Raw genomic sequence first — 15,767 nt, 5'->3', positions numbered from 1 at the left:
CAGAGCACGATTCAGATCACGTGATGAATTGGCAACTCTCTTATTATAAGCTCTCTAGTTTTCATAAGTATGCGCTCTTGAAAAAGAAAACAACGCGAAATTTATAATAAACTTTATTTATACTATTAATGTATTTATTAAAAATAAATCATAACTCATGTGGACAGTGGGGTGCCGATATGCGAACAGCAACGCTTGGGTCCGGGGCGATTACGATGATTTTGGCATTAGCATTCGCTTTGCGCTATTTCGTCTCGGGCGGATAGTCTGGATCGGCTCGAATCTGATCATCCCATCCGTACCTGTGGCATCGTATAGACCTCAGTATCTCATAATCTCGGTTGTATATTTAAAATTGATTCTTATGACAAGCATCCCCTTTTTAAAGGCATTCTTTTCTGACTCTTCGAATTGAAATGTCGAATTCTTTTTCAAAATGTCGCTTAGGGATTTGGCGATCTTGGATAGCTGGGAATAAATTTTCTAAAGTATCCGGTAAGTCCTAAAAAACTTTGTACCTCTTTCATCGTTCTTGGTTTAGAAAACTTCAACATCGCTTTTGTTTTATCGAATGAGAGATATAGTTTACCGTCCTCGATGATATGCCCCAGAAATTCGATACGTCTTTGTAACAATTTACACTTCTTTTTATTAATTTCGAGACCGTACTCTTTTGCTTGTTCGAGTACCAATTCAAGTTTCTTGATAGCATCCTTTTCACCTGGTATTATTAAGTCATCCACGTATGGCAAAGCTATATTTTTCGCGGCCATTTCTTGAAAAATTACATTTATAAATCATTGGAATACTACCAGTGAATTGCATAAATCAAACGGCACTTTTAGAAATTGCTACTGGCTATTATGCGTCACAATGGATGTATACTTCCGACTGTCTTTGTAAAGGGTGTCTCAAAATGATCTGACATTTTAAATTGCGCGCCATTTTTTTTGCAGCGAACGTAACGTACTAACCTTTAACAACTGGTATCAGGAAGTATTGAGGTTTAGTCATGGAGAATTACACGATCGAGCAACGCATAGAAATTGTGATTGTGTTTCAAATTGTGTTTCATGGTCGTGTTATTTCGCGCCGCGGTGATGTGAATTGGCCACCAAGATCGTGCGATTTGACGCCATTGGACTTCTTTCTTTGGGGTTTTCTGAAAGGAAAAGTGTATGCCAATGATCCACAGACCATTCCGGAGTTGAAGGAAGAAATTAGACGTACCATTAATGAAATTAGTCCGTAATTATGCCAAAATGTCATTGAAAATTTTGTCAAAAGAATGAACGTTTGCAAACAGAGTCGAGGCGGCCATTTATCGGATATTGTGTTCCACATATAACCTCCATGTTTGTACTTTATATTAAACTAAAAACATGTATACTTTTCAAATAAATAATATGTTTTATTATAATACATTAAAATGTCAGGTCATTTTGAGACACCCTTTACATGAAAGAATCCGTTTTTAAGGTCAATAGAGCTGAACATTCGTGAATTTGTAGCCTGTCCAGAATATGTCTTCAATTAGTGAAAGTGGAAAATGGTCTTTGATTATTATTCTGTTCATATTTCAGTGCTCAAAAATCCACGCAAACTCTTGGTGTTCCATCTCATTTCTTTACCACTACTATCTGGCCAGCATACTCGAAGGAGCAGGGTTCCACAACTCCTTCTTTAATCCATTGCTCAACTTGATTATCCACGATTTTTCTTTTCGGAAAATGTAAGCGTCTCGGTCTAGTGGCAATCTTCTGGTTCTCATTGATATCGTCATTTCTATTAGCATTCTTCGTTTTCAAGGGCTTATAGTTCTTCAGCAGGTGTTCTATTTTTTCCTTTCTTTCCTTGCAAGTAATGATAGATGCGGCGTCTTGTATACTTTCTTCTATCACATAGTTTGGCAGATGCATCATATCTGAAGTGTGCATTTTCTTAATAGTGATATCACCTTTTATAATCTTGAGCTCGGCTTACGATAGCAACTCATTCCCAATTACAATGTCTATCGTCATGACGTCATTAGATCCCACGTAGACAGTCACGTGAAAATATTCACCATCGATTTCGATTTTATCTTCGAAGTAGCCAATAGGCTTTACTTCATTCCTTCCGAAGCTTGAAAATCGCAGAGTTGACTTGGATAAAACCGGCGATCTTATTTTCTTATAGGTATCCTTCCTGACGATGTTGAATTGACTATCGATGTCTATAAGTGCATTGAATTCCTTGTCGTGTATCTTGATCGTTTTATACATACTTCTTAATAGTTTCAAACTGCTTCAACCTTCGTTGACACTTATTCTTCTTTTTTCTTTTTAGATTTTTCCTTTTTGCACTCGGGTACTTTGACCGAACTCGTTGCAATTGAAGCACTTCATGCCTTTACTTTTAGAATTACACTCGTCTGTGGCTCATCATGCCACAATTATAGCGGACCTCTTCTTTTGATTTGTTTTCTTATTTATAATTACATTCAAAGATTTATTGGAATTTGATACCTTCGTTTTCATTCTTCTATATATCTTTATCTTCTCTTTGAACTCTTTTATATTCTTTGCTCCGTATAAAATACTTTTATTCGTCTATACCATCGATAACGTAATGGAACAGTGCCTCATCTTCGATTTCTCCTCTAATAGTTATTTCCTTAATGATTAAGAAATATTCTTGTACTGATTCATCTTTTTCGATCTTTCTCTTACTCAATAATTGTGCAGCTCAGCACTATTCATTTTATGACTGAATTCATCTTTCTTTAATTTATAAAATAATAAGGCTCAATAAATCAAAATAAGTAAAAGTAAAAAGGACTACGAGCCTAAAACATAAATTGACAAACTGTATGAGTAGTTAAAAAAGTTTTTTTGAAATAAAACTATGTCATAAATTAAAAACGTAAAATATAATTTGACAATCAGAAGTTGAACAAACGTTTCGATCCTGGTTGGATCATTTTCAATGTGACAAATAAATTAGTGTGACAAAATAAATTAACAACGGTAATAAAAGATCAAGTAAAATTCGCATTCGGACGCAAATTAACTGTAAAACTCGCTCCAAATTGAGAGGAAATCAAATAAACGATTATAGTTGACAAAAATGTGCTCCTCCGAACCGTATGTGTGTATAAGGACGAACATGTTTCTGTTAGCAAGTATAAATTGTAATAATAAATTAACGGTAGAAGTAAATAAAAATAAAAATAAAAATAATAAGAACAATAAGAAAAGTACGAATCGAGTGGCAAACAGTAAAAAGGAAAGTACAAATAAGTCGTAAATAATAAGTCAAATTTAAAGAAAGAGGCAAAAATTATCTTTGATATTATAAGGCAAGCACATAAGAAAAAAGAGTGATCGCCAACATGCATTGCATATGTATGATAAGTTTAGAACAAATAAATTCACAATAAATACCTTATGTGTGTGTCGAAATGATGTATTATAGATTAGGCAATGCGAATGGAATCGAAATTGATCGTCTCTCTGAGAAGCTAAGATATAAAGTACGACATATAAAGACAAGAAGGTTGAAATGGAAAACTAGAAAGGGAAGGGGGAAAAAAATAATAAGAAGGAAAGAATAAAGTGGAAGGGAGAGAAAGTAGGGAGAGAAGAGAAGGATGAGGAAGGGAAAGCAATCAAGAGGGAGAAAGAGACTGGATGATCTGTGAATAAGTATCGGGTAAAGATTCGGTATCGTTCTGTCTATTAAGGCCTTGTTTCTGTCTTTTAATATGAATCATTTCAGATACCAATCTCTTATTGTAAGAAGATTCGCAGTCCAAAATTCTCACATCGTTCCATTTGAAATTATGATCAAAATTGATTCGATGATCAGTTATGACAGTAGGAGAACCTGTATTCTTTTTGATGTCAGAGATATGTTCGTGTAGTCTCGTGCTCAATTTTCTCTTTGTCTGACCAACATAACTCGCCTCACAATCATCACATGAGATCTTGTAGACAACATTCTGACTGGATAGGAGGGTAAGTTCGTCCTTTCCTCTCTTTATGAAGCTTTTTAACGTGTTGGGAATAGAAAAGGCCAATTTACAATGAAACATACTAGAGATTGGAAGGAAACTTTCGGAAATGGATTTAACATAAGGAATATAATCGTAAAATATTTGTCTTTATTGCGTGAACAGTGTGTAGTATCTTTGTTGTATTTATGAAACTTTAATCTGCGTTCTATTGTAGAAAAAATAAAGGGAAGAGGATAACAGTTATTTAAGAAAATATGAATAGCATCTATCAAATTTTTTTGTTGGAATCGTGGATGTGATAATAAGATGATTTTGTCAATAAAACTGATGATGGTGCCTTTTTTATGGCACAAAGGATGATTTGAAATTAAGGAACCTTCCAGAAAATGTCTTTTTATGGTAAATGTCGAATATAATTTTTTGGTTATCTATAATCAGTATTGTATCGAGAAAACTCAATCTGCCATTTGCACCAACCTCCAAGGTGAATTGTAATCTCGTATGTAAGGAATTGAAAATGTTCAAAGTGTCATTGACAATGTCAGATGGAAGCGCGAGCAAAATATCATCAACATATCTAAAATAGAACAAGGGTTGTGTTGACAGTTTTTCCAGTACTACTTTTTCTAAATCCTGCATTACAATGTCCGCGATTATTGGAGATAAAGGTGAACCCATTGGAGTGCCGAACACCTGTCTGTAAGTTTTATTGTTAAAAAAGGTTGAATTTAAAATGAATCTGACAGCCATAATGAACTCATTTTTTGATATGCTTGTCTTCGCCGAGATGTAATCCCATCTCCTGTCGATGCTATTCAATGCTCGTTCAACAGGAATGTTAGTAAAAAGGGATATTACATCCAACGAAGCCAAAACATAATTAGAATCAAACACAGAACCATTTAACTGCTCAACTAAATGGAAACTGTCTTTAATATAGCTGGGAGCTTTTGGAATACTGTCACTGATTATATTGTGTAAAAAAAGTGAAAAGTTATATAATGGACTGTTAATACAAGAAACGATAACTCTCAATGGGTAACCTTCTTTATGTATCTTAGTTAGGCCGTACGCTCTAGGTGTAACACCATCAGAAGTAAGCAGCCTACGGTATGTCAACTCGTCGATAAATTGATCTCGCCTCCATCCCACCAAAAAAGCGCGTAAGTCTCGCGTTAATTTCTTACTGGGATCTTTATCCACTAAGGCGTAGGTACTCGTATCCGAGAGAATCTCCTCCATCCTCGAAACGTAGGAGTCTTTGTTCAGAGCAACAGTGACGTTACCCTTATCGGCGTTAGTAATTAGTATATTGGGGTGGTCATTAATAAACCTCTTTGTAGTGCGCAACCAGTTCAAAATTAATTTGTCAGTGGATGTAGGAGAAGGAAAATTATTTTGGAATTTCTATTAAGGATTGGAAGGGAATTATGTCTGACAGAATTAATAATGTTATTCGGACGACCAGTGATATTACTTTCTATATATTTGATAAATTCAATTAAGGTAACTGTCTTTGTTGTACTTGTTGATAGGAAGTCCGAATTTTTCGCCAAGTTGCAAGAGGTAACGAACCTCTAAGGGAACGTCAATGTCGCTCAAATTGACAAACCATTTTTCTCGTAACGTGTCTAAAGGAGAAGCCCCATCAAAACCGTCGGGAGCAATATTAATTCTCTCGGAAATGGATTGTTCATTGTACGATCGCCCATCAACAACAAGTTGAACACTATGAGGATAATTAGTGTCTTCGGTAACGTTGTAAGAAATAGGTTTAATTTTTGAGTTTAATGATTTTAATTTTTTCTGTCCTAGCCAATTTATTTTTTTATTTATTTTAAACATTTGTTTAGAAAAATGGAAACCGTTAATTTTATCTAAATATTTAAAAAATTGACCAGATACAAGGAATGGTAAGTTATGGAAAATTGTGTTGTAAAGTAAAAAGATGTTATTTCTAGTTGAGTGCAAATGGCAGTAAGCGTCCCTCAACTCCAATCGCATGATTGCCTTTACATTGCTACGTTGTATCTTTTCGAGTCTTTTGTAACAAGTATTGTTGTGTAACAAAATTCCGTTGGATTTGGAAAACTTATATAGATGCGGCGGAATTAACTCTAATTTCAAGCATGAATTAATAAATTTTATACGAGTCTCAATATTTACACTCAATTTGACGAGATTGCATAATTGTTTTAGTAAGTTACAAATGTGACAACCAAATCGGTTTTTTATGAAAGCGAAGGTGAACGGAAAGTATTTATGTTGAGAACGCATAATTTCGCCCGCGTAAATTAAATTATAAAATAATAAGGCTCAATAAATCAAAATAAGTAAAAGTAAAAAGGGCTACGAGCCTAAAACATGAATTGACAAACTGTATGAGTAGTTAAAAAAGTTATCCTGTTATCCTCTTCCCTTTATTTTTTCTACAATAGAACGCAGATTAAAGTTTCATAAATACAACAAAGATACTACACACTGTTCACGCAATAAAGACAAATATTTTACGATTATATTCCTTATGTTAAATCCATTTCCGAAAGTTTCCTTCCAATCTCTAGTATGTTTCATTGTAAATTGGCCTTTTCTATTCCCAACACGTTAAAAAGCTTCATAAAGAGAGGAAAGGACGAACTTAGCCTCCTATCCAGTCAGAATGTTGTCTACAAGATCTCATGTGATGATTGTGAGGCGAGTTATGTTGGTCAGACAAAGAGAAAATTGAGCACGAGACTACACGAACATATCTCTGACATCAAAAAGAATACAGGTTCTCCTACTGTCATAACTGATCATCGAATCAATTTTGATCATAATTTCAAATGGAACGATGTGAGAATTTTGGACTGCGAATCTTCTTACAATAAGAGATTGGTATCTGAAATGATTCATATTAAAAGACAGAAACAAGGCCTTAATAGACAGAACGATACCGAATCTTTACCCGATACTTATTCACAGATCATCCAGTCTCTTTCTCCCTCTTGATTGCTTTCCCTTCCTCATCCTTCTCTTCTCTCCCTACTTTCTCTCCCTTCCACTTTATTCTTTCCTTCTTATTATTTTTTTCCCCCTTCCCTTTCTAGTTTTCCATTTCAACCTTCTTGTCTTTATATGTCGTACTTTATATCTTAGCTTCTCAGAGAGACGATCAATTTCGATTCCATTCGCATTGCCTAATCTATAATACATCATTTCGACACACACATAAGGTATTTATTGTGAATTTATTTGTTCTAAACTTATCATACATATGCAATGCATGTTGGCGATCACTCTTTTTTCTTATGTGCTTGCCTTATAATATCAAAGATAATTTTTGCCTCTTTCTTTAAATTTGACTTATTATTTACGACTTATTTGTACTTTCCTTTTTACTGTTTGCCACTCGATTCGTACTTTTCTTATTGTTCTTATTATTTTTATTTTTATTTTTATTTACTTCTACCGTTAATTTATTATTACAATTTATACTTGCTAACAGAAACATGTTCGTCCTTATACACACATACGGTTCGGAGGAGCACATTTTTGTCAACTATAATCATTTATTTGATTTCCTCTTAATTTGGAGCGAGTTTTACAGTTAATTTGCGTCCGAATGCGAATTTTACTTGATCTTTTATTACCGTTGTTAATTTATTTTGTCACACTAATTTATTTGTCACATTGAAAATGATCCAACCAGGATCGAAACGTTTGTTCAACTTCTGATTGTCAAATTATATTTTACGTTTTTAATTTATGACATAGTTTTATTTCAAAAAAACTTTTTTAACTACTCATACAGTTTGTCAATTTATGTTTTAGGCTCGTAGCCCTTTTTACTTTTACTTATTTCTTTAATTTCTTCCAAGAGGTTATGCCTCTTTCTCCTTGCATAAATAATTTTGCCAAACTTTTCAACGACTTTTTTGCGAATATAAGCTTCTGAATGTCTGTCCAACCGAATAATTCAACAGACTCTTCGATGTCCATTATCCAACGTTCGGACAATCGGGTATTTTTCGTCTCTGTCAAAATGCCTGATGGAATCTTCAACATCTCTAAAGGTCATAGAAAATTTGGTGCGAGTCATCCTCAGGTCTATCTCACTTGCTTGCTCATCATCTTCCTCTTCGTCTTTTTCTCTTTCGTCTTCTGTTGTGGTTACTTCATTTTCTTTTAACCTTTCTCGTCGTCTTATATCTTCATTTTCAGTACGTCTTCTTCGTCGTCTTACGTCTTCCTTTTCGTTCTTATCTGATTTCCCTTCTTGCTCATTGTCCTGCGTCTTCTCCTTCACCAGATTCACTGGCGTTATTAAGGGAATCGAGATCTATTAAAAGATTACATATACGTTGGCTCAACTCTTTTTTTGTTTCCGGATAATCGATCGCCAGAATATTACATGCAGTGACTAGATCTCCCCAACCAAGATTAGTTTCTACAAATGCTACTTTCGATTTATACTCATCTGAATTGCCAGCGAATAGGAAATCTCTAAATTCACGCAACCGTTTTCTGTTGCCTCTATCACCTTCTTATTCAAAGATGAGTTTATGCAGAGCTTTAATCGCCTTTGCAGAGCAAGTTTTTGTTTTGAGATTACTTACCATAATTTTAATTTGTTCAAGCTTTTCCATCGTTGTATGATTAATATTTGAATTCCCACCTTTTACTGGATATATTGCCATTGTCGTATTCGTATCGTTTCCTTCGTTAACACAGGTTTAATGGCGCCTTTTAGAAAAACTTCCATCGTTGTCATATTCTCTGGAATTTTTACCAATGTCGTCTTTTCGTTTTTGCAGTAGTTTTCCTTATACTTTTTCATATTTCGGCTGAGTTCCAAAATTGTAGAAACGAATACATGATTTATTATGATAACAAGTTTTACTCAGTAAGTTACAATCTAGTCCGTATTTTTTGCGTTATCCTAAAAAAAGTTCTCTCCTTTCTATCTTCTCAATCTCCTTTTTTCTCCTGCCTTCCTCTATCGTCGATAAGACCGATTTCTATGAGACTTTCGGTCCCATATATATACATTTTATAATATAATTGATAATAATACAATACGATAATTATAATAAACAATAACTTTAAATATTAAGGAGTTTTTGCAATACCGTTTATCCAGATATGGTAAACGCTAAGGGTATCGATCAAATAACTTTTTCTCTAGAGCGAAAACGTGAAAAGTGAAAAATTTTTTTATGTATGTATGCATGTACATGTACACACATACATATAAAAAATTTTTACTTTTCACGTTTTCGCCGTAAGGAAAATGATACATAACTGATACCATTGTCACGTTACCTTCTTCTTAGCGACTATTTAAGAAAAGGATAATGTGACTTGACGTTCACTGTATCTGGATCTACATTATTGAAAAAACTCTATTATCTTTGCAACTCTATTATTGATGCGTCTTTTAAGTGCATTTTCCAGGTTTATTTCACTAAAAAATAATATAAACTGATGATCAAATATATGACGCGGTAAAGAAAAATTTTATATTAAATTCTATATTAAAATAATAAAATTGAAAATCTTAATCGGACTCTCTTAAAATAATACTAGAGATAAGACTACTTAAAATAATAACAATATAATTTAAGGCTAATAAGAGTCGACATAGGACGAAGTGCTTAATTTTAATGTGGAATGGTGACTTAACTCCAATAATTCCATGATGCCTTCTTTATTCACATATTGAATTCGCACGGAATGCAAGAGATCCGGGTTCGACTCCCAGCCGAGGCAATATTTTTCGCAATAAGTTTATTACAGTTTTTTAAGATTAATTTAGGAAATTTGGGGGGATTATTAAGATTGATTGCATTGAAAGCCGACAACCATATCGGCACGTAATTATCATTTCTGAAATTAATTCATTTATTTGAATATATATATATATATATATTAGTTCTACATCTCAACACTCAAACCGTAGTGGTGCTTCGAATTTTAAAGTAATATTATAAAATATTAATATTAGTAAAATTACTAATTTTTAATTAATTAATATCTGAATTTTTCTAATTTTATTTAATATTTTGTTACTTTAAATGGTATTATAGAATCACCAGGTCAGAACACCGGTGTATTTAAAACTGAAAAACAATTATTTGAGGCTGAAAAACAATTATTTGAAGAAAAACAAAATTTATTTTGAAAGACAATTACAACAGAAAAAAATTAAAAGGCTTGAAACAGAAAAAAGGCTATCTACCATTAAATCATTTTTTAATGATGGTTAATTAAAATATCTGGTGAAAGCGTAAAAGGATCAGCATAGAGTATTTGTAGAATACTCTTAAATTGAGAAATATTTATGGAAATATAGACTATTTCACATTAAGGGATTCCCCTTTTTATGTGACGTACTCTTCAGAAAAAAAGTTATAAAATATTAAAATGCGGCCTGGTGTACCGAATTTCACAGATGCTTTAGAAGGAAAAGTAAGTATTTTCTATTTTTATTTTTTTATGTGCAAATATTTGACGTTGGATAAATTATGCATTATTACATTATAACAAATATATTACATTTTATACAATATATTATATATTAGTATTATTTCTTGTAGATTGTACATATGAATAAATATGAACGTGAGGCAGTATTAATGATCGACGAGATGGCACTCACGCCATCGCTCGCTTTTGATATATGTTCTGATATTATTATCGGACGACCAACCATACCAAACGCAACGACTGGACAAATGGACAAATTGGCCACTCATGCATTAGTGTTCATGTTAGATGGTTTATCAAGTCGTTGGAAACAAACTGTTGTTTATCACATTACATCCAATTCTTTCTGTCCTAACACAATAAAAGAATTTTTGTTCGATTTGATAAAATTGTGTGAATCCAGTCTCTGTATTAATGTTGTGATTATAGATAGTGATGGAAGGACAAAATCAAGCGCTACTCAGAAATTGTGGAATAATTTCTGGACAATATTTGTAAGTTGTCAATTACTGTTCTCAATCCCTGTGATAATGAACGGAAGCTCGTCTTTATGTATGTCATCTTATGATTCATCATATCTTAAAAATCTACGCAATTTTCTGAATAATGATTAAAATATAGAATTGTCTGAAGACATATTAATTCGCTCGAAGCGAGAAGCTCCCATGCAATTTTTTATCTATGAAGTATGTTGAGGAATTACTAAATATAGATGTGCAGGATATCGATTATATAAGGTTTCCTCTAGGAACGAATACACAAAAAATTCACGTGAATGTAATAAATGGATGATTAAGTAACTTTTGGTTGTTATAAAACGTGAATTCACGGGAAAATTTTCGGCAATTAACAAGGTGCCTAAAATGAGGTTATTTTTTTAGTAAATAGATGTAAACTAACTTGTTTCTCGAACTTTATGAAAATTTTAAATGGATATTGCGTGGTTTTTTTGCCATAAATGCTGCGAATGAAAAGGAAGAGCATGCAGTTGTCAGATGAAAGCCTTAATATGCTTCACATATTAAGAAAACATTTACGTGACGTTAGTGATCTTTTTAATCTGCCTGAAAGGGATAATGGAGGTTCCATTATTTATATAGATTAAGTTATTTAATTATTAATATTTGTTTTATGTTTAAAACATTTACATGTACATTTACATGTACATTTACATAGATTATCAAGAAAAATAACACGAGTCCTCTGTGAAAATCTGAAAGAATTTAGCCTTGAGTGCGATCAACTGCAATTCCTATGGAACTGAAAAAATGAATATTCTTATTTATATATTTCATTACATGGAATTAGTTTATTTGCAAGTATACAAAGTTTTAAAGTTAATAAAATTAATTAAATCTTAATTAATTAAATTTTAGGTTATATATGTGTGTGCATTGAATTTTATGACATTTGGATCTTATCAAAGACAGGTTGGACAAAATTTTTTACCTGCATGAACCAAACATCAGCTTTGCATTCTGTGGTGAATGCATTGAACAACCATATGCCGCAGTGGATTAAATTTGCTATCCAAAGAGAAGAAATAGAAAAAATAAAACGGCAGTATGTTAAAAAATGTAATTATTTATTTAATATTATATATAATATACAGTTACAGAAATGATTATCATGTTATTTGTGAACCTTTTAATTCAGTAATTTCAATTGTAAATATATTATAAGCGCTCTATTTTGGGTAGATTATGAGATAACGTTTTTTCTTAATTTTTATCATGTTTTCAATGATATTGATTTTAATAATTTTTGTTAGATTTTGGGACAATACCAAATTTCCTGGCTCATTGGTACAATAGATGGTACACATATAGTGATATGATCACCACAGAAAGAGAATATCTGTTCATAAACAGAAAACTGTACCATTCTTTGAATGTTATATTGATATGTTCTGTTAGTATATCATTTTGTATATCCATGAATAGACATACAGATTAATTTGATGTATTATTTACAAATATATATATATATATATATATATATATATATATATTTCTATTTATATTTCTATTTATGCATATGTATTTATTAATGAATCCTGTCCATATGGTACTCATGACTAGGATTTAGAATACATTCTTACTATCGGTCTATTTGGAAGAACGTTTCTTAAATGGTGAAACTAGTACATGGTTGGTATGAATATAATGTTATTTTTTTACACCATTTAAAGTTATTATCTAAGAAGCAACAATTTCATCTAAATATTTCTCCTTCATTCACATATAAAATTCTTAAATTATATTCTGTTTCATATTATATATTACACAATAAACTTACAGTTAATTTGTATACATATACATATAATATATTATTGAAAGTTATAGAATATGAAAAAAGCAGAATATACAGTAATAGTGTATATAGGTATAGTTTAAACAAAAAACAAATTTTAACAAAATAATTTATTATTCTAGGTGATTCAGCATATCCTATATTATATACGTACTTGTTGACACTGAAGTTAAATGAAGAATCTGGAGCATCTGTACGATACACACAGGCGCACGTGTCAATTCGAAATAGGATTGAAAGATGCATAGGAGAATTAAAAGGACAATGACGATGTCTGCGAAAAGAATGAGCACTACATTACCAATCAGAGTTTGCAGGTAGATATTTATTTTTGGAAAAATTCTAATTGATCACGTTACGATTTGAACACAATCACTCAAAAGTTACGGAAACATTGGCTGCGTTCAGCAGAGAAAGCAGTTTTGCAACTGTTGTAAAATTCTTTAATATGAATAAATGAAAGAATAAAGGGCTACGAGCCTAAAAATCAAACAACAAAATAACAATCTACATTAAACGGTTAAAAAATAAAATAAACAATGTCATGAAATTAAAAAAAACGTGAAATATAATTTAACAATAGTAAAGTAAACAGTAAGTGAACAAGAACAAACGTTTCGATCCCTGTTGGATCATTTTCAATGTGAAGACAAGATAAAAATGGATATGACGTAGATAAGATATATATAAATTAAATAAAATTCACATACGGACACAATATCAACTATAAAACTCGCTCCAAATTGAGAGAAAATCAAATAAACGATTGTAGTTGATACCAATGTGTTCCTCCGAACTGTGCGTGTGCAAAAGGACGAACATGTTTCTGTTAGCAAGTACAAATTGTAATAATAAATTAACAAACGGAATAAATAAAAATAATAAGAAAAGTACAATCGAAAATACCAAATAATAAAGAAAAGGTACAAACAAGATCGCAATTAATAAAATTAAATTAATAGAAAGAGGCGAAAGTTATTTTTGATATTATGAGACATGTACAAAAGAATTATTAATGTCGATAGAAAAAGAGTAAAAAACCATTATTCGTTGTATATGTATAATGAGTTAAGTACAATAAAATAAGAATAAATACCTTATGTATGTGTGTCAAAATGGTATATTATCAATTAGACAATGCGATGGGAATCAAAATTGATCATCTCTCTAGGAAGCTAAAAGATAAAGTGAAATGTGACATATAAAGACAGGAAGGTTGAAATGGAAAACTAAAAAAGAAGAGGAACATAAGAAGGAGAAAATAAAGTAGAGGGGAGAGAAAGTAGGGAGAGAAAAAGATAGACAAAAGAAGGAAAGCAATTAAAAAGGAGAAAGAGATTGGATGATCTGTGAGTAGGTTTCAGGTAAAGATTCGGTGTCATTTTTGTCTATTCAGATCCTGTTTCTGTTTTTTAATATGAATCATTTCAGACACCAATCTCTTATTATAAGAAGATTTGCAATCTAGAATTTTCACATCGTTTCATTTAAAATTATGATTACAATTAATTCGATGATCAGTTATGACAGTAGGAGAACCCGTATTTTTTCTAATGTCAGAGATATGTTCGCGTAGTCTCGTACTCAATTTTCTTTTTGTCTGACCAACATAACTCGCCTCACAATCATCGCAGGAGATCTTATAAACAACATTCTGATTGGATAGGAAATCAAGCTTATCTTTTCCTCTCTTTATAAAGCTTTTTAATGTATTGAGAATAGAAAAGGTTAATTTACAATGAAACATACTAGAAATAGGAAGGAAACTTTCAGAAATAGATTTGACATAAGGAAAATATTTGTCTTTCTCACGTTAATAATGTGTAATATCCTTATTATGTATATGAAATTTTAATCTACTTTCAATTGTAGAGAAAATAAAGGAAAGAGGATAAAAGTTGTTTAAAAAAGTATGAATAACCTCAATCAAATTTTTTTGTTGGACCCGTGGATGTGATAATAGGATAATTTTATCAATGAAACTGATAGTGCCTTTTTTATGGCAAAGAGGATGAATGGAAATTAAGGAATCTTCCGGTCTTTTTATGATAAATGTCAAATATAATTCTCTGATTATCTATAACAAGCATTGTATCAAGAAAACTTAATGCTATTTGTACCAACTTCTAACGTAAACTGTAATCTCGTATATAAAGAGTTAAAAATATTTAAAGTATCATTGATAGCATCAGATGGAAGCGCAAGAAGAATATCGTCCACATATCTAAAATAAAACAAAGGTTGTACTGACAATTTTTTAAGTGCTGTTTCTTCTAGATCTTACATTACAATGTCGGCGATTATCGGAGATAACGGTGCCGAATACCTGTCTGTAAGTTATATTATTGAAGGTAAAAAAGGTTGGAATCTAAAATAAATTTAACAGCAATAATAAATTCGTTTTTTGGGATGCTTGTCTTAGCCGAGATGTGAACCCATTTCCTATCAATGCTATTTAATGCTAGCTCAACAGGAATATTAGTAAAAAGGGATATTACATCCAACGAAGCCAATACAGGTTCAGGATCAAAAACAGTACTATTTAATTGCTTAACCAAATAGAGACTGTCTTTAATCTAACTGGGAGCTTTTGGTATACTATCACTAATCAATTTATGTAAAAAAAGAGAAAAATAATATAATGGACTGTTGACAGATGAAACAATTACTCTCAACAGGTTATCATCTTTATGTATTTTATTTTCAAACCGTAAGCTCTAGGTATAACACCATCAGTAATAAATAATTTACGATATGTTTGTTCGTCAATAAAATGATCCCGCTTCCATCTCATCAAGAAAATGCGTAAGTCCTGAGTCAATTTTCTACTTGGATCTTTATTAACAGAAGCATAAGTGTTAGTGTCTGAGAGAATCTCCTCCATTTTTGATATGCGTCCTTGTCTAGAGCAACAGTAACATTACCCTTATCGGCGTTCGTGATAAAAATATTGGGATGGTTATCAACAAATCTTTTGGTTGTACGTAAC

General features: G+C 31.9%; 2 protein-coding genes and 1 long non-coding RNA gene across 3 annotated transcripts; 2 read left to right on the top strand and 1 right to left on the bottom strand.

Moving 5' to 3' along the window:
* Positions 1-4,339: 4,339 nt before the first annotated feature.
* Positions 4,340-5,239, bottom strand: LOC147909542 (uncharacterized). The gene has a single exon (XM_087406820.1). It carries the CDS (start codon positions 5,237-5,239, stop codon positions 4,340-4,342), a length of 900 nt encoding a protein of 299 aa, XP_087262946.1.
* A 5,582-nt stretch (positions 5,240-10,821) lies between these two features.
* Positions 10,822-12,959, top strand: LOC105155090 (uncharacterized). Its single transcript, XM_087407104.1, has 4 exons — positions 10,822-10,959; positions 11,842-12,042; positions 12,237-12,376; positions 12,901-12,959. The coding sequence occupies exons 2-4, from the start codon at positions 11,919-11,921 to the stop codon at positions 12,937-12,939; spliced, it is 303 nt and encodes a 100-aa protein (XP_087263230.1). The 5' UTR covers positions 10,822-10,959; positions 11,842-11,918; the 3' UTR covers positions 12,940-12,959.
* An 11-nt stretch (positions 12,960-12,970) lies between these two features.
* Positions 12,971-15,533, top strand: LOC147909541 (uncharacterized). The gene is made up of 3 exons (XR_015545410.1): positions 12,971-13,095; positions 15,056-15,110; positions 15,201-15,533. It is a non-coding gene; the product is annotated as an uncharacterized LOC147909541 (long non-coding RNA).
* The last annotated feature ends 234 nt before the right edge of the window (positions 15,534-15,767 follow it).

The sequence above is a fragment of the Acromyrmex echinatior genome, chromosome 6 (genome assembly GCF_024713525.1).
Source record: "Acromyrmex echinatior isolate Ae372 chromosome 6, ASM2471352v2, whole genome shotgun sequence".
In the NCBI taxonomy this organism is placed as follows: Eukaryota; Metazoa; Arthropoda; class Insecta; order Hymenoptera; family Formicidae; genus Acromyrmex; species Acromyrmex echinatior.
The sequence above is the reverse complement of the archived record's forward strand: the minus strand, read 5'-3'. Positions and strand labels throughout refer to the sequence as shown.

What these genes read in the sequence shown, in the direction of transcription:
- LOC147909542 (XM_087406820.1), bottom strand. Translation starts at nt 5,239, where the DNA reads ATGGAGGAGATTCTCTCGGATACGAGTACCTACGCCTTAGTGGATAAA.
- LOC105155090 (XM_087407104.1), top strand. Translation starts at nt 11,919, where the DNA reads ATGAACCAAACATCAGCTTTGCATTCTGTGGTGAATGCATTGAACAAC. An exon ending in ACGGCAGTATGTTAAAAAAT is followed by an intron (nt 12,043 to 12,236) that starts GTAATTATTTAT and finishes AATTTTTGTTAG; the next exon opens with ATTTTGGGACAATACCAAAT. An exon ending in ATGTTATATTGATATGTTCT is followed by an intron (nt 12,377 to 12,900) that starts GTTAGTATATCA and finishes TTATTATTCTAG; the next exon opens with GTGATTCAGCATATCCTATA.